Source organism: Pristis pectinata, chromosome 7, assembly GCF_009764475.1.
Source record: "Pristis pectinata isolate sPriPec2 chromosome 7, sPriPec2.1.pri, whole genome shotgun sequence".
Lineage (NCBI taxonomy): Eukaryota > Metazoa > Chordata > Chondrichthyes > Rhinopristiformes > Pristidae > Pristis > Pristis pectinata.
In genome coordinates, this window is record NC_067411.1 from 79,956,191 (window position 1) to 79,976,529 (window position 20,339).

At 40.3% G+C, this 20,339-nt stretch overlaps 1 protein-coding gene across 1 annotated transcript in view; it reads right to left on the reverse strand.

Moving 5' to 3' along the window:
• tmc1 (transmembrane channel-like 1) overlaps window positions 1-20,339 on the reverse strand; it is a 63,072-nt gene that overhangs the window by 4,311 nt on the left and 38,422 nt on the right. The window contains exon 18 of the mRNA XM_052020646.1: window positions 6,424-6,615. Coding sequence (XP_051876606.1) covers window positions 6,424-6,615 — 192 coding nt within the window. The remainder of the gene's footprint in view (window positions 1-6,423; window positions 6,616-20,339) is intronic.

The following is a 20,339-nucleotide window of genomic DNA, read 5'->3' on the forward strand; positions in this document are numbered from 1 at the left end:
GAAGGGTCTTCTGTCGACTGTCCATTTCCCTCCACAGATGCTGCCTGACCTGCAGAGTTCCTCCAGCACATCAGGTTTTGGCACAATTATAGATCCAGCTAGATGCCCTGAACATGTAGAAAACATACAAAAGTAGGAGGAGGAGCAGGCCATTTAGCCATTCAACCTTGCTTTGCCATTTAATATGATCTTGGCTGTTCATCCAAATTCAACAGCCTTTTCCAGCTTTCTCCCAATATTCCTTAGAAAATATACACAACTTCTTCTTCAATATTGTAAAAGCATGGCTATAGATCAAAAAAAAATTAGGACACTAAACAAAGCAATCATATCTAACAGTTATTAAGGTTCTGGGAAATGAATATAATTGAACAACATTGTGCATCCTGTATAATGGAGGACTTTCTGAATAGTACTTCTTAAGTAAGTATCTGCAGCCTTTATTGTGAATATTGTACTTCGTCTGATGATGAATCAGCTTATTAGGGGCTCATCACACTGTTGCAAAAGCAATCTAGCAATTAATGGAAGCTAATGGCAATAATAGCCAATGAGAACCTGCACTTGTAGAAAACATTGTTTACATTTCAGATTTAATATAAAAGCAGTAAATACAGGCAGGGTGTGTGAGAGAGAACATTTCACACTAATGCCCTTTTATGATAAACAGTCTTGAAATGTTTTCAGACTGTAACAACTGTAGAATGTTATTAACTTTTGCTACCGAGGGTTTAATGTACTCCCTGTCCCAATATTCCCACCATAACATCCCCATTTCCACCACACACTTCCACATCCCAAAATAAACTAGTGACCACTTTCCCTCCCAGGATTGCAAACAGCCAGGGGCTTCCCACTATCAGTGCTCCGGGTGCACTGAAAAATCTTGGCAGAGCCTGAACCATTGTCAGCAAAGGTCACCCACTAATGTAAAGGCCCAGAGATTCCTTGCACCTTGAGCATGGTGAGGGACAAGGCTCTGACTTTTTGCTAGAAGTGGCCAGTTAGAACATTGCTGGCTCATTGAGCAGCAACCTTCTCCGATGTTCCAGCCACCTTCAAAACATAGAACATTACAGCACAGGAACAGGCTCTTCAGCCCACAATGTCTGTGCCAAACATGATACAAAATTAACTAAATCTCTTTAGTTAAATCTCTGGGGGCAGATACATTTAAGAGACTCTTAGATATCCACATGAATGATAGAGAAATGGAGGGCTATGTGGAAGGGAGTAACTCACTGCAATGAGTAACTCACCTTCTAACTCCTCAAAGCCTGTAGACCATCTACAAGTCTCAAGTCAGGAGTGTGATGGAGTACTCTCCACTTGTCTGGATGGGTGCAGCTTCGACAACACTCAAGAAGCTCGACAGCATACAGGACATAGCAGCCCACTCACCACAATCTTCTCGAGGGCATTTAGGGATGTGCAATTAAATGCTGGCTCAGCCTGTGAAACCCACGTCCCTTGAATGAATATAATACAAACGTCAAATAATTTTTGAGACTATTGAAACTTTTATCTAATTCTTCCTAATATGATGTGCAGAGATAATTTGTTTTGGTATTTGACATCTGCACCTAAAACACACAGCCAGCTTGCTAACATGATTGGTAGCTTGTCTCAAGATTCATGATCCAGAGATAATGATAATAGCAACAGTAAGCGGACCAATTGAGAAGTAAAAGCAAGAAATGAAACAGATGAATATTATCACCCCGGCGAGCACTGACATCCTAACAAAAAACATAGAAAGTCCCCTTGGTGTGTTGCAACACAAAGTACATTGACAGGGGAAAACATGTAATAGTTGTCTGCACCACATTCTGGAAATGTAAGGTAAACCACCAAGGATCATGGTCCATAACCGTACCGATGGCTTAAGCAGAAAGAGAAATGAGGCCCCACAGGCAGACTTTAAGGAGTTAGAAAATATGTTTTAGAAGAAAGACAGTAAAAGTAGTCATCTCCAAATTACTCCTGGTGCTATGCACTAAAAAGTATAAAAAATTGGATAGTCCAAATGAACAATTGACTATAAAGATTGTGCAAAAGGAAGAGCCTTAAATTCCTGGGACATTAGGATGAGTTTTGGGGAACGATGAGGTGGGTCTGATGAAGGTGCTTAAAATCATGAAGGGTCTATAAAGAGCAGATGGAGAAAAATTGTTCCTATTGCCCAAGGGGTCAAAGACGCAAACCTGACTCGAGAACTTTTTTTGTGTGTTGAGTAGTTAGGTTCTGGAGTGCATTACCAAGAGTGTGCAGTGGAAGCAGATTCAACTGTGATATTCCATGGAAAACGTCAAAGTAACAAAAGTTGCAGGTCTGTGTGGAGAGGGTGGCTCTCACACAGAACTAGCATGGATTTGATGGGAACAGATGTGCTGCCATTCTGTGGCACCGGTGGAGGAAAGGACCAATTTTCATCACCAAAAGTGCAGTGTAGAAACCCAGCCAGGCAATCATGCATGCATGCCAAAGTAAATCTGGAACCTTGAGGCATGGTAAAAGTCACTGAATACATCTTTATCTTCTCTACACACAGTTGCACAAATACTCTGACACATTGTTCTCTGCAATGCACACTCACCACACTCTCACACATTAACAGTTTCCAACATCAATACTGACCTGTCACTACTCCTGGAGGCTGCTAGATACTGAGTCAAGTCAGTTACATCACCCAAACACATTGGCACACACTCACTAACACATTTAACAATCCCTTGCTGAAGCTGGTGCAGAATCACAGGTAAAAACAGAAGACTGTTAGGCAGAAGACTGCTTGCATCAGCTCAGTACCCTGGAGGAGAGAATCCTCTCCACCATCAGAGAAGCAGTGACAGAAGACTTAGCCATAGAAGATGCACCGAACAAAAAAGATGATAATAAAAACAGAAAGTGCTGGAAACAGTCATCAGGGCAGGCAGCATCTGTGGAAAAAGAAACAGAGCTAAGGTTTCAGGTCAAAGAACTGAAATCAGAACTGTTTCTCTTTCAGTAAATGCTGCTGGATCTGCTGGGTTTACAACATTTTCCATTTTTATTTCAGGTTTTTGGTTTCTGCAGCTTTTTGATGTTCAATAAATGACAATATGCTAATGATAATACCCCTCCTTATTCACTGTCCATCATCCTACCATCTCTTCATTTGCAAGCTACAGGTGGTAAGCATGCCCTTCTCAATTTCCCCCTGCCCATACTATCATGCTGCCCTTGTGTCTTTCTTTCAAAGGTCTAGAACCCCCATCTGTCCGAGCAGAACTGATAGAGCCTTAACAGAGTAAGTCGGAATTTGATCACCTTATCAATGTTATCGGACAATTGTTTCTGCCAGCTCAGACACTGACACTGGACCTTGGCGGATTACCGGGATAAACAACATGTGATATATTACTGGACTCATGAGATACAGCCATACCAGGTGGTCCAGGAGCCCATTTGCTGGAGAGTGTGGTCTGCTGCACACAAGTTCTACTGCAGAAGCCTCAAATGAGGATTATGCTGAGGCTGGCTCTAGAAGAATGGTGCCATGCATGAAAAGTGATGCACCGATCATTTGGGACTCAACACTATCGTCAGACACTAGCTACTCTGAAAGCAATTGAGAATTGTTTTCAGAGTAGCTGATGTCTGACCTCATGATCAGAAAGAGGGTGCTAATTTCCAACCTTATTAGATTTCACTCTAAATTTGGATTTATGTTACTTTGAGGCATAATTAGATTAGATACTGAAATCTAAAGATTTAACCATGTTGACCTATTGTTTCAATCACAGAAAAATCAATTCCTAATTTTTTTAAAATTTATAATTATCTAGAGGAAATATACATTCTCAGATACAGCCAAAGATCATTAAGTCATAGAATCATAGAGCAATACAGTACAGAAACAGGACCTTCAGCCCACCAAGTCCATGCCAAACATCAAACACCTTTTCTTACACATTTTATTCTCCCCACTTACCTATTAACTCTGCTCTCTATTCTGATTCTACTGCTCTTCTACACATACTAAGGGCAATTTTCAGTGACAATTAACCTACCAACCCACCATTTTTGGTATGTCGGAGGAAACTGGAGCACCCATAGGAAACCCATGTGGTCACAGGGAGAATGTGCAAACTCCACACTGACAGCTCCAAAGGTCAGGATTGAACCCAGAGTTGTTGGAGCTGTGAGACTAGCTGTGCCACGGTACTGCCTGAGATATAGAAAGACTGTTAGAAAATAATTTTATATTAAATAAAAGTTAGTTTAAGGGAAAACAATTCAAAACTTCAACAAATGATGTAACAGAAAGACCTTTTATTACTAAATAATGCAGTCAATAACAATTATAACACAAATATTCATATTTTGTTCATGCATGACTGAAAACACATCTCACAATTGTGGAAAACTTGTATGATTAAATTCAAAACCTGGGTAATCACTGAATTAGAAAATCGACGCAGAATAAGAGCAGGGCAGATACCCTATGGTGTCTGTTGGAGCTACTCAATCAGTCTCATGTCCTGTGGCATGTGATTTATTCACCTTCAAGTATTTATATAAATCCCCTGGAAAAGTACTGTTTGAATTTTCATCCATTACCCTTTCAGTCACTGGATTCCAGACCATAATTATCATGCAACTTAAAACAGATGTTTCCTCAAGCCTCTTCTGGTCCTTCTGCCATTCAGAAGGTTGACAAACCATCTGCCACCAGAAATGGTTACAGGCAGTCCTCACATTACAACAGGGTTCCATTCCTAACAACTGTTCATAGGTCAGAAATGCACAAAAACATTGTAAAGGAGAGGATCACAGAAATAGCTGTAACAGGAGAGCAAGGAGATGCGGGAAGAGCAGCCACCAGCTGTCCTCACGGATTCGGTAAGTGAATGAGTCTGCTTTCACAGTCACCGCTCTGCTGAGCTAGACCCAGCTCCCGACTGTCAAGGCCCAGGCTCTGGGGGTTTGGGGGGGAGCGGGGTGTTGGGGAGAGAAGGCACGTGAAAGTGCCCTGTTCCCACCCAGCAGAAGGTACCTGCAGCCCCCACAACAGCTGACAAATCTATCCCCATCCATCCCACTAGTCTCCCAAACACTGTCCGTAACTCGGGCATTCATAACCTGAGGAGGACCTGTATCCTTTTTTTATTCTGTTCAAATTCTTTATCAGATCTTTGCACAATCTCTTCTGCACTCAGGAAAACAACTATTGCTTCTCCTGTCTCCCCAAATATTTGAAGTCACTATCATTTTACTATATCTTGTCTGTATTTTTTCTTAGACCTTACTCTTCCTAAAATATGGATCCTGGACTGAGGGCTAAAGAGTTGTTATAAACATTTAGCATAGCTTCCTTGCTTTTGTACTTAATTCCCTCTATTTTTTGATTTAGGATCCTATTCATTTTTAACAGCCTTCTCCGATTGCGGTGCCTCCTTCAAAGGTTTAAACACACACACCATTTGGCTTCCCTATTCTCACACCCCCATTTCCCCTCACTAACCTTTAAAATTGTAATACCTATTTGATATAACCTCGGTTTTCCACCTTTACACTTCTCTCAATTCATCTTCATCTGCTCCATGTTCTTCTAGTCTATTACCATCCTGCTCCTTATGATTTCTGAGTTTTGCATCCACTGCCAATTTTGAAATTATGCCCTGCATAAAGTAGCCAAAATCATTAACGTACATTAAAGAAAAAGTCAATAGTCCTCATATTGACCCTTGAGGAACATCGCTAGCCACAGTTCTGAATAAACAACTGTTCCCCACTTCCCATCAATTTTGATCCACACTTCCAATGTCTCCGTGATTCCTTCGGTTTTAATTTCACCAGCAAGTAATCTTTCATAAGAATGACACCATTGTTCTCCTTGCACTGTTATCAGTTATTTAAGCGCCTCCCTCACAAATTAAAACTGAAGACAAATATCACCCACATGCTCAAAATATCTGTCAAGAAGATGAACAAATGCCACAATTGATCGCTGACCAAAATGAGTTACCTGCCATGTAAAATGAATCGTATTGAGCTGTCACGTTTGAAATAATATAACAACATTGTAAGGGCACCAGGGTAGGTTCAGGAGAAATAGCCTCTTGTAAAAGCATGAAATACTCACCCTCTTCCAATTCTTCAATTTTTTTGTTCTTGCTCTTATTGGCGTTCACCATGATCGGGTCGATTCGCCAGCTTCTCAATAAAAGAGATGTTTCTCCCTGCTCTAGCCTGTAAAATTACGTCTACTGGGAGCACTGCTGGTCCTTGGGTAGAATTGTATGCAGCACTCCCGGGTGTGTGACAGACAGCACTGTACGTGACTCGGCAACAGGCAAAAGACCAGGCTACAAGTCGAGGAGGGTATGCCTGCACATGGCAGGCATGACTGTCAATATTTATTTCAAATTAATAGCATACATCGCTGACGATTCTTTTTAATAACGTATTTTGTCCCATTTCGTGAACTGTAAGTTGAGAGCAACACTGTGCTTTTCACAGTGGACTGCAGTTTCCTTTTATAGAAAAATGTGGTTAGTTGTCCGCTCCCGAAGCCGGGACGAGGACGGAGAGCGGCTCCGATGGTGAACACAGGCATTTCTTTAATGTAACCTGATATTTCAGAGCCAAGTAATAAATGAAAATTCAGAAATGTACGGAGGAAATGATGGAAGGGCTTTTAATCCCCCAGAGAAATGGACAACATGCCCGCAAACAGGTGATTAAATCTGAGCTGGGAACACAAATGTGGGTTCATATGCACAAAATCATCTAGTTTTTATTGAACTTGGGAAAACGTTTTCCATTCCACTCCTGCTCTCTCCCTCACAGGGGTGAACCACAATCACAAACAAGTAATATGAATAGACGTTTATAATTTTTAAAATAAAACTTACCTGATGAGAGGGCATAATGAGTTTACAATAAAAAGGACAGACGGAGCTGGATGGTCTGAGCCTCAGCGTCAGTTTGAGAGAAGGACTGAAAGGCACAAGAACAAAAGGACACGATGAATAACCTATCAGCCCTTGGGGCCTACTCCACCATTCATCAAGACATGGCAGATCTTCCATGTCAGTGCCATTTTCCTGCACTGTCCCAAATATCCCTTGATTTCCTTAATGTCCCCTACTACATTCTTCATTGTAGGTTCTAGCATTCTCCCTACTCTTCATGTTGGGCTAACAGATCAACAGTTCTCTGTTTTGTCTCTTCTTCCTTTCTTAAATGGTGAATTAACATGGGAAACAAAGAAAACAATGTGCACTCGGCAAGGATTATACCTTGAACAGCAAGGTAAAATACTGGTTTATTTGCTTTATTTATGTTAAATGAGGGATAAATGGTAACCAAGTCTTTGCGAGAGCTCTCTGTTCTTCAAACAGGTTGATGGGATCTTATATCCGTCTGACAGGACAGAAAGGTCCTCAGTTTTGGTGTCCCTCCAACAATGTTACATGGAAGTGTCAGCTTATGTGTTTGAGTTACTGGCAGACCGTCTAAACCCTCTATGTTTGTTTCTGAAGTACTACCACCATGGTAATGTTCCTGAACCTGTAAAATCTTATAATTTAAAAGCAATTTTCACCTGACACATTTACCAGCAATAAGATAAATACATCAAGGCACTATTATTACATCCAAGTTCCCTCTAAACTAGACACCATCCAGTATTAAGCATATATTAGCATTCCTTCATGGTCATTTGGTAAATTTTCTTGGATCTCTTATCTTACTTTTTAAGATCTTAGGTTATCTAACAGCCTTCAAGTAATAAACACAGTAGTAGATAGCACTTCATTATCTTCTCACAAAGTAGCATGCAACCAAATAAAGGAAAAATCTGAATTGATAACCATTATTAGTACCCTTTGTTGTAATTGTGTAGTCTTTAAATTGTGATGTCTTCAAAAAGTGTAATGCTGCCGAACAATAGGGGAGAAAATTTTAAATCTGTATGTATGAACCTGTAATACTGTAATCTTATATGTAGCAGACATAATATAGAGAAGAATTATTGTGGGCAGCAAAACTTGAGAAAGATGCATCACAGCCCCTCTCAATTGATGGAGGTCAAAAAAGACCATGGCTCGTGGGGTTGATGCTGCTCCCTGGACTTGTCTTGGTTTCATGTGCAGCAAAGATCATTCCCATTGTGCATCTAGATGGATGGAATCTATCCTGCAGCTCATCAGGCACTGAATGGCGATGGGCAGGCATGGTAGTGTAGCGGTTAGCATCACACTATTGCAGCGCCAGTAACCCAGGTTCAATTCCGGCCACTATCTGTAAGGAGTTTGTACGTTCTCCCTGTGTCTGCGTGGGTTTCCTCCGGGTGCTCTGGTTTCCTCCCACATTCCAAAGACATACTGGTTAGGAAGTTGTGGGCATGCTACGTTGGTGCTGGAAACGTGGCGACACTTGCAGGCTGCCCCCAGAAAACTCTATGCAAAAGATGCATTTCACTGTGTGTTTCAATGTACATGTGACTAATAAAGAAATCTTATCTTTTCTTACAGGAGTATCCTGGCAATGACTTACCCTGTGGTACACAGTAGGAAGACCTCTCCACAGTTACCACAATCAGATTTGTCTGCTCTCTTGAAGATGGTCACAAATACTGCATACCTTGTCCAAATCCCCTATTATGTCCTTTTCTTCCCACTTCCAACTGAAGTTCCTCTCTTCTTTATCAGGAAGGTTGTCGACTCTTAAGGCTGGACTGAATACTTTGCTGTGAAATTGAGTCAAGAGTTCTCACGTTAAATGATCAGCAATTATAACTGATGACTTCCTCAGAATGTTTCTTCCGGCAGGCCGTTAATCAATGGACACAGCCACTGGGCGTACTGGTGCCAAGCAAGGCTGTATCATTGCCCCAACAGTTTTTTCAATCTTTTCTACCCGCAATGCAGCACCTCAATTCCCAACCTGCTTTTCATCGCAGCAGAGCTAATCTGTTAGGAAACTCTTCAAATTACGTCACCTCCACTCTAGAACCAAGGTCACCCAAATTCCATTTAATGAGTTGCAGGACACCAACGATGATTGCGTATGCATAGATCAGTAGTCATAATCAGCAGTTCAATTCATCATCAACTTATTTCTCAAGAGTAGATGAGAAAATTGGCCTTATATTTAGCTTGCACAAAATAAAGTTCCTCTAGCGTATGCCCTGCAGTACAACTCCGCCCTCAGACAATAAAGATCCATGATGATACCCTGGAAGATGTGGCCACAGCCCATATCTCAGGATATCTCAACATCTTTTCCCAAGCCAACATTCCCAGCATTGAGGCCCTGATTACACTCAGTCGTCTCCAATGGGTAGGCCACATCATTGATATGCCCAATACCAGACCACCAAACATCATCAAGGTAAGAACTTACTGGGTGGACAGAGAAAATAATGCAAGGATGTTCTCAAAGCCACTTTGAAGAAGTGTAACATCCACACTGACTCATGGAATGTCTTGTCCATGACTGCTCAAAATGGACAAGGACCATTTGGGATGGCAGTGAGAACTTCGAACCTCGAATCCAGTCATGGTGCACACACAGAGCTGAGTATAAATGGAGAAGGGAGTGTAGCACCTCCCAAACTACCCACCCGTCAAACACCTCCTGCCCCACCTATTGCAGAGTCCTCAAGTCATACATTGAACTGTCTCAGAATTCACAGAACTGTCGAGGAAGCATCATCCTTCATCCTGAGGGACTTCCTAAGAAGAAGAAGAATCTTGTAAATAAAATGGTCCAACATACCAAATGAAGACGTTTAAATATTTATCCAAAGCTTTCACTAAAGTGCCAAAACTGCCATTTTTTAACATCATAGCAGGGCCCTTCTACACAAGCATAGACAAACAGGTAGGTCATACAGTTGATTGCCAGTCATTTCCTGCTTCTGCTTCAAGACTGTATAGATGTTGGAGCATGAACATCTATAAATATCTCAGCATTAGACTTCATTTGCATGGAGAAGAACAGCTGTGAGGAAGAAGGGTAAGTAAAAAGTGTTTTAATTTTTTCATTTAAATTTAATTAATTTAAATGTACTTCATTTTTTTTAGATTTTTAACTGTCTAAATATATATTTAAAATATTTAATAGTTTCTAAAATTTTTCAAATCACGTTTAATTTTAAATAGTTCTCCAGTGTTACAGAACGTATGAATATTAGAGGTTTCACAAATGTTCAAGCTTTTTGACAGCTTTGATGGCTGATTCAGATTTGAGACCTAGTTTCTCTAGTTCTCAAAGCATTTTGTTGGGATGGCTAGTTGGTGAGCGGCGTGGGGCCTTACCACTCTGGAGCAACTCCTTTGTGAAAATTAGTGCCCAAGTCCCTAACACCAGGTAAGAGTGTGTAGGTTACATTCACACACCAGTGAAGTATGTCCTGCGTTACCATGATGTTGAAGACAGTGTGTGAATAGTGACTATAGAAAATTCAGGTTGCATTGAATACGAGATGCAGAACTTAAACCTTCAAACTGCAGATCACAGATAACAGCATAAATCAAAGTTTGCAGTTCTTTAGGTTCCAGAAGGTAAAAGGGGTCAAAGTATGTAGGCTGTTGCATCGTGATCTGCAAAATTATTATAATTTCATCACATGATAAAGTCAAGATTTAGCCATACTCTTTTTACCAAAAGATAAAAGTAGACCTTGACTCATTTAGACAATGTTTATGTAAAACAAGATTTTCATGAATACACTGAGTATTATGATGTAACCATCAAATAACCTCAGACTGCTGCACTGTGACCTTGACCCATGTGCTGAAGGTGATAATATCGGCTGTTCAAACCTAAGGCAAGTTTACATTGCAATTCTGCCTCATTTTGCCTACTTCATTTTGACTGTGTTAAAATCATTAGGGTATTTTAGGTGATAAACAAATCCTATGAGAACTTTATTAAACTGCTTCAAGCTCAATATAAGTTCCTCTTCTGCTATCTTCATTTTCATAGAATTCACACTTCAGAGGTTTAAATAATATTCTATTTCTGCAATGTGCAACTTAATACCACAGGTATAATGAGGTAATCACTTTAAATTTTAATTAGGCTATAAATTCCCTTTCATCACCTTGTAGGGTGTAAGGTTATATTTCTCAAACATAATTGCATGAGCATATTTAAAACATCAGCTCAAATTGCACCTAAAATACATAACAATAGATGGGTTCGTGTAAATATTTTAAAAGTGTAAGAATTTTTAAACAATATAAAATCTGAGAAGAATTAACCGAGCTGATAATAGGTGGCAAAATTAAAAAAGATAAAATAGATTTTATCTTGATTATTGCAGCAGGAATAATGATCATTGGTGAGGATTATGAATGTTAGGAAGAACACAACACATAATTGTCACTATTGGTGTTATATTTATTTGATATGAAAATGGATAGCATTAAATAATAAATAAAGAGAAACCATGCAGTCTACTAAGCATTGCTAATGTCACTTGTAGAAAAGGTAATCTAATTCAGTGATAGTTACATGTTATTGAAAAATACTGAATCATATGTAAAACTAAGAATGTCATGAAATGCAAAATCAAAATTAATAGATCTATCATTCAATAGTTTACTGTGCAATTAACTTTCAGATAATAGTTTTCAAGTGCATATCAGCTGTTTCCATGATAGTACTTTAAAGGTAACTCCTGATGGATTATGGGTGATGTAATAATTTTCAAACTAGTTCTTCTCCACCATACAGCAGTTTAGAGCGAACATTGGGAACCCCACGTGGTGAGTGTAATTAACACAGGCACTTGTTGACACTGAGAAGAGAATCGGTTTTTCAGAACAGAGATATGCCCAGCTCTCCACAAACCTGACCAACACTTTTGAAGTTTAAGTCTGCAATGGTCTGTTTGAGGAACCTGAAGAGGCCAGGTGCAGACCATCATTTCCTGAATGGAAATGGAACTGGATTGCCTGTGTTAAAGAGACCCAATTTTACATGGAAGGCTCAAGAGGAGGGAGAACCACAAGTTACATATACATAGGACTTAATGTTAAGCACTATATATAATCATTTATCATGTGCAAAACAGCTGCCTAAACTTCCAAAATGGTGGGTTCTGGAGGTGTGCTGACTGCAAGCCCTCTATATGTATGGCACACCTCCAGAACCCACCAACTTGGAGGTTTAGGCAATTGTTTAACACATGACAACTGTCAGCCATTGGTGGGATCAATGGAAACAGAATCAGTACAGCCAACCCCCATGTTACGGGGAGGTGGGTTTGTGTTCCTAGAAGACAGTCTGAATTGTGATATTCTGTTACGCGAAGCCGCGTTGTCTGCACGTGCGTCAAGAAACGCGGGTCAAGATAAAATAAATTTTGTATTTATTTATGTACATTTTTTCACATAAATTCTGTGAGAGAGAATTGTATTCCATATCTCTGGGTGTTGATTTGTGACTTCTGTAAGGGTGAATTTCTATTACCCAAACAGCTGTACAGTGGGGGTCATCTGTAGTGACATGTGTAGATCTAGGAAAAGAAATCCATGGATAAAGTGGGAAGCTTAGCTGGGTAATTTTAAGTCACTGAATCTAAAAGGCACTTAATATCACCCAGGTTTCTGACCTGTCATGGAGCTATTGGGAGCTGACAGTTTCCATTGAACCAGATTGACACAGCAGACAAGGCGCACGTCCAAAACTGGCAGAGTCCTATTGAGAAAAGTAATTTTAATTCAACTGCCTTTATTAGTATATTTTTATATGTTTCTTTTCAAAAATTATTATTTTAATATTTTACACCAGCCATTCAGGCAACTCATTACAGATCAAAATAGTTGGCTCCAAAAAAGTAATTTATCTTAATGTTCTTTTCTCAATCACCTTAAATACATGCCCTCTGTTGACTGAGCTTCCTCCCTGTAGTGTATCCTCATTCAATCTGTCAAAATCCACCTAAACTTAGGCATTTTTGTTGCCTCCCTTTAACCTTCTCTGCTCTAAATACAAATTTACTTTTCTAATTCTTCCACTCAATTGATAGTTCCATAGACAGCACCTGTCTATAAATCTGCTCCTAACCACCTCCAACGCCTTGGTATCCTTCCGAATGTATGGTGCCAGGAATTGGACACAATAGTCCAGCTAAGACCCAACCTGTGATTTATAAAGGTTTACATAACTTAATGCTTTTGTACTTTATTTCTCGACTTATAAAGCAAAGGACCACACATGTTGTTTAACAGTGTTGTTGACATCTTAGCTCCTTCAAATATTTTTTTCATGACCCCAGGCCTCCCTGTTTCCATATCTCTTTTAAAATCCTATCATTTATTTTTGTTCCCGCTCTTTATCAGTCCTTCGAAAATGTATCATTTCACAGTTTTCTGCAAGAATTGCCTGTCACATCCCTGCCCATCTCTGTCTTCTTGAAGTCTCTAACTGTTCTCCTTACTGTCTACAATATTTCTGTTTATTGTCACATGTACTTGATCCCTTACATACCCGAGTCTAGACCATTAGTATATTAAGAATCTCTTATGACTATTTTTCCCTGGTGTGTAGGTGAGTGCTAGAATCTGGGGCAGCTAATGGGAATGCGGGGAGAATAGCTTACAGGGCTATCTTGATTAAACCATAAATATTGGCCTGAACAATAAGAATAACTCCCCTGCTCTTCTTTGGAACACTTCCATGAGATCTAAAGCATTCTCCTGAGAGAGTTGCAGACCTCATTTTGGAAAGTTGGCAATTTTAACAGTGGCATCAGTACTGGGATGTATTGTCAATTCAGATCTTGTACTGAAGACTTGAATTAAACTCACTGTCCACTGATTCAAGCCAGGAGCCATCCAACTCAGGCTCAGCTGTAAGTATTTCCTTGCTTTGTAAGAGTCACTTGCAACATTTGAGCCATCTGATAAGATTGAGTCTAAGGAAATAGTTCACACCCTGTTCTGCTACACAAAATACTAATTAAATTGGAGGGAACATCGAAGGCAGCAAATAAAATCATAATATGATGAGCAAGGAATGACAAACTCTTAAAAGCACCTACTATATGACTGAATATCTAGGCCTGCAACATTGTTCACAATCTGTTAAAGTTCATGTTGGCCTGACAATTGTGGTGAAAACTTTGTACAGCAAACTTATGCAGAATTTCAAACGCAGGAAGGAAAAGAGGGAAATGATGAATAAATTAAATTTGATTTAATTTATTTGATTGATAACAAATTTGATTTGATTTAATTTATTCATCCAAAGGGCCTGAATTGTGCTGTAGGTTTTCTATGTCTATGTCTATGATTTTTTGAAAGCTGAGCCAATAAATCAGAGCCATCCATCCAGCGACGGTCCAGCTGGTGCTCTCCTTGGCTTTTTGGTAGATTTATACAATTTTCTATTGGACATCTATTTACATCATAAAATTTTGTTTTAACTCGGCACAAACTAGCATTGAACCACTTAGCTGGTCCGGGAAATGGAAAGCTTCCTAAAAAGGTCAGACTGGTTTCAAGTCAAATTGTTTAGGGTAGAAATTGGTCCATTCCATATCTGGGTCTGATATTACAGAGTTAAATGTATCTAGTGTTTACATGAAGCAAAAACATTGAATTTTCTTGGAGCTGAGGGAGAGAATGTTGAAAAATAAATTTCATTTGCTCCCAACCCAGTTATAGCAGATGTTTCCCTATTTCCCTATTTGCATTCGGCAAAGACGGCCAGGAAACCAGGTGGGAGAAAATGCCAGCAATAGTCAAAGTCTGCACTGAGAACGTGCATAAAGCAGACTGATGGTTCTGTTCCAAATGTTTCATTCCCAGCTGCCAGCTGTAAAGAGACTCATTATATTCCAAATTAACATTACTAACATTAGGAGCATCAAAATGTGGAAAAAAATCATTTGAGAAATTACAATTCAGAAAATGATGTATAACTGTCATATTTTCTTCCTCGTATACTTTCAAGCTTATAAAATAATAAAGCATAACAATGATACCTTGTCCAGTTTCATTTGCACTAGTGTAAAGTGATGTGAAACATTAGCTATTTAATTTTAGCTGCCACGGTTTTGCACTGACACCCAAGTACCAATTTATTAATGTGTGTATCCCAGTAACAGTGTAATAAATGTTGCATGTAGAGACCTATCAGTGTTGTACTCATGAAAAATTTACATAAAGCATTCAGTGAAGCAAACCCTATCTTTTCTATACAGTCATATTGTTATTATTTTCTGCAATTTAAACATACTGCACATTAATATTTTTCCAATATCATTCTTCAAAATTCACAAGATTTGTAGGTGTGCAAAATATTCTTTAGAGTACTCTCTATTAATTCTCAATTAACCCTACTTGCAGGGTTTTCAGCATTCACACTAATTGTTATTTTGCTCTGTATTTAACAACTGAATACATATTGCTGCAACAAAAAGAGAAAATACTGGAAGCACTCAGCAAGTCAAGCAGCAGCAGTGGGGAGAGAAACAGAGTCAATGTTTCAGGTCAAGGACTCTTCATTAGAACTGGAAAAGTAAGTGAAGATGTAAAGGGAAATGGAAATCATCAAAATGGATATGGAAAAAAAGAGACAGAAATCTATTTATTGAGGGGGCAGAACTTCAAGGTGGGTAATTTCTGGAAGAGAATTGGTATTACATTGAATAGTTCAATGGACCAACAAACTGCAGATGCTGGAAGTGGAGACACAAGAGATTCTGCAGATGCTGGTATCTGGAGCAATACACAAAAAGTGCTGGAGGAACTCAGCAGGTCAGGCAACACCTATGGAGGGAAATAAACAGTCGATGTTTCGGACTGAGACCCTTCACCAGGACTGGAAAGGAAGAGGGCAGAAGGCAGAATAAGAAGGTGGGGGGAGGGGGAGGAGCACATGCAGGCAGGTGATAGGTGAGTTCAGATGTTGGAAGTGCTTGTTTTCTCACTTTTCCAGTTCTGATGAAGAGTCCTTGACCTAATCATCGACTCTGTTTCTATCCTCAGTGAAGCTGCCTGATCTGCTGGGCACTTTCAGCATTCTCTGGTCTTGTTTTGGATTTCCAACATCTACATTTTTTCACTCCAAATGCATATCACTGCCCTGTGGTTCTCTGCTCTTTCAATATACATTATCATTTGAACTATGTTCTTGGAAATTTCAGATTGAGATACAGAGGTAAAGAAAAATGTTTTTGAAAATTTAATGGATCATGCTGGATTCAAAGCCAGTGTTAATATTGATAAACATATTTTTCAGAAAATTCACTTGCAAAATGAACAACCTATTAGCTCAAAGCATCATTAAGATTGAAGGATGCTCATCTGTGTTATAGAAGCATCAAACAATGCATGGAATGATTCACCTCACTTCAGGATTGACCTCACCTTACCAGACATAAAATTATAATACAGGTGTCTTCACAATGAGAATTATTGTGCATTATTATTGTGCTCATCCCTTTCCCTTAGTACACAGATGATGACTCTAAAACCGACAAGTGTGTAGTTCTGATATGTACCCTGAGATCGTGCCAAATGTGAACTTTGACTCTGATGTTTGTACTTTGATAAAATAGGGGCTTAGGGAGTGGAACTTCAGAATAGTTTAAGCAACCCCTCTTCTGAAAACTTTGGAAATAGTGTAAGAGTCTGCTTGGTGAACCAGGTGGGTTTATACAGAGTCACTATTTTTTTTGTTTAATGCCAATATAATTGACTTTACAAAGATTTCTTCACAAATCTGTAGTCAAAATTGGGAGAGCTGCCCTACAGATTAGCTCAACAGCAGTCTGACATCTTTATACTGATAGAATCGTACCTTTCAACCTAACTCCTCCAACAGGGCCCCTGGGTATGTTCTGTCTCACTGGCAGGATAGATCTACCAAAGCTGGAGGAACAGGGATGGAAACAAATCATCCGTGATCGCAAGCGACCACTTAAGAAGAAAAATAAGAAGGATAAAGTTAGGATTCCTCGGAATTGATTCTGTATTGCATGAAGTCGCAAGACATCAGCACAAACATGAGCAAGGAATCCTTCTTCTGATTAACATTCTACAGCTCTCCCTCGGCTGATGAATCAGACCAACTCTGTGTTGTTGTAAATATCTCTAGTTCCAGCCTGGAAGTATCCCAAAACATAAAGGTTCATAACCATGGTGACCTTGGGAGCTACTGGCAACATGATATTCAACCAGCTCTGATGCTGAAGTTGTAGCTGGATGGAGTAGCATATTCACCATGCTACTCCATCCATCATACATAATAGTATGATTCTGTTTCAAACATTGATTCAGTTCCAGAGTATCCCCCTTAGCAAATTGGTGACAGTGAGGTGGTTGTTGTGGGGGTGTGGGTAGTGCATGCTTGGAGTGTGGTTTGCTTTAGAATCATAGAGTTATAAAGTAATACAGCATGGAAACTGGCCAATCGGCCCAACTCGTCCATGCAGACCACGGTGCCCTTCAAACTAGTCCCATATGTCTGTGTTTGGCCCATATCCCTCTAAACCCTTCCAATCCATGTACTTATCCAAATGTATTATGAATGATGTTACTGTACCTGCCTCAACCACTTTCTCTGGCAGCTTATTCCATATATGTATCACACTCTGCGTGAAGTTGCCCCTCAGGTCCCTTATAAATCTTTTCTCAAGATAAAGTAGGCACTCTATTGCTTCTGGTGGGCATTAGCTCACTGAGCATTTTAATGTTGTGCCTGAAATCTGCCAAAGAATCCCTCCTCGAAAATAATCATTGATGAGCAGGCCAGTTCCTGACACTGTACCACTCAGGAGTACGTGACACCCACCTGTAAAGGTTAAAGGGTAATCTAATTCTCTTTGAAGAAATATATACTTTTAGTCTTGAAGCTAAAATGAACAGGAGCATTCATTCTATTCACAGTTGCCAGCCATCTTGAATCACACTGCCTTCCCCACCCATCCCCTCTACACCCAACCTCTCCCCACTCTATCTTCCAGCCCTAGAACTTACTGAGAGCTGCTGCTGGTAAAACAAGTGGCACAAAAGGATTAGGTCAGAACAAGCCGGGAAACTATGGAACTGCCAGCACTTCCCTGCAAAATACCAGGAGGTTTGAGCTTCCTGTGCCAACGCAGAAGTGACAAGCTTGCTGGCTGCTCTTTTCAAACAATTTCCTATTATGCTCTGATGTGGATTCCAAACCAGTGGAGGACTGTGATCTTATGGCAACTCTTCAGTGTGTACCTGGGGTAACTTGGCCTCAGCACCCGCACCAAGTTAGGCTGGCACAGGAACAGAAAATCCATTTATTTCAATGGAGCAGAACAGATTGAAGGTAAATATTGTGCAATTTACATTTTTTTAATTAATTGAGTTTACTTAAATATCTTTAAGTATTTTAATTTATTTTTAAGTCTTCAATGGCTTTTAAATGTTTTAATTGTTTCATTGATTTTTAATAGCTGAAGACTGTGCTCAATTTGTAGGGATATAAGGGGACATGTTAAAGTTCCTTCCAGCTATTCAGAAGCAGTAAGATGGGCTCCAATTTATAGCACTTTATTGTGCAAGGTCCTGTTGCCACAGAGGTGTTGCTGTTGAGGAGTGGACTGATGCCTGGTTAACACTGGTGAATCTGCCAAAAGTAAGTGTGTCTTCACCATGCAGATCAACAGAGAGGGTGAGTAGCTCACCGTCAGCAGTAAGTTCTAGCCAGTTGGTCAGATAGAGCAAGATAGCAATGCAGACACAACCGGCACCTGCACTTCACCTCTTCCTAAAGGTACAGATAAGATAAAAGACAGTTAGTTCTGGAATTCTCTGTTCAGGCCAGTGATGTTTGAGGATTGCTCAGGGACTGAAATCAGGCTCAATTAACTTCCATTCAACATCAAATGAAGCGCAGGACTATCAATGGAAAATCTCTCAAGAATACTGCAAAGGCAGCTTTTCTCAGACAGCACCTCATAGAGCCTACAGGAGCCTCACAGTGTCTGCAGCTTATGAGGTGACCTGCAATCTGACATAATTGGCACCTTCAAAGAGACTCTTGGTATCTCCACCAAGAAGTACTGGTTTGAGGGAGTGACCAGGAGATGAAGGAGCAAATTAAGCACAAATATAAAGCAGGACTGGAAACTCCACAATTCCTCAAGGGAAAAGAAAAAGCTTTGCAGGCACCCGCAGAAATCCCATGACCTAAGGAACAGAAAGTGAATGAAGAGAGCACAGGAGACTCAGCAACTCACTGACACAGACGATATGAGTGGCTTTTTCAGTGTTATCTAGGCCGTCTGTAGCTTGAACAACAAAAATCTCACCCAACAAGAATCAAGAATGGGTGTGGACTCATGAAGGACAGAGTGGCAGTCAATTCTCACTGGAAGGAATATTTTGAAACAGTCCTCTGTTTTTGAAGTGGCACCCTTGACTCCATCCCACAGCAACCATCCCGGCCAGTTCCGCCACCGCTCCTGACCGAGAAGAAGTTGAGAAGACTCTGTGCCAACTCAGAAAAAAGGCGTCAAGGCAGACAGTGGAGTTTCAGTCAATATCCTCAATTTCATTGTCCAGATCTGAGGATACCAGGGGACCTTACAAGTGCTGTAACTGTGACCATCATCAAGAAAGAAGACAAGTCTGACTGTGGTAACTACAGAGGGCTTCCGTGACTGCCTGACACAAAGGCCCCACCACGGCCCTTCTCCATGTGGCCACAGGGCTGCTCCCCATATTACAATATAGATTCAGTCTATCAAGAGGCACAATGACATGATCTTCACCATACAGCAACTCCAAGACAAATGGAGGGAGCAGACTCTATTAGTCAGAAGGGTTCTTGGAACACCTTACTCATCAGTGTCCTTTCTCAGACCGACATCCCCAGCACCCAGCCCCTTGTTACACATGGGCAGACCTCATCATCCATATGCCCGATACCAGACTCCAGAAACAGACATGCTATTCTGAGCTCTGTTACAAAAGGATGCCAGGTGAACAGAGGAAAACCTTCAAGGATATACTCAGAGCTTCTCTGAAGCATGCAACATCCGCACTGACTCTTAGAAATCTCTGGCTCAAAGTGCAGATGGAGCAATCAAGATGGCATTGAGAACCTTGAGTCTGTGCATTAGGAAGCAGAAGGAGTGCACCATCTCACAAACTATCCACTCGCCCAACCCATTCAGCATCCTACTGATCCATCTGTGGAAGAGTCTGCAGCTCCCCATCAGACCTATCAACCACCTCAGAATCTGTAATATCTGAGTGGAAGCAAGTCTCCTCAATCCTAAGGGACTGCCTGAGATGAAGAAGTCTGTTACTTCAAACCTCGTAGGAGAACAACAGTGACCCCCAGTGGAA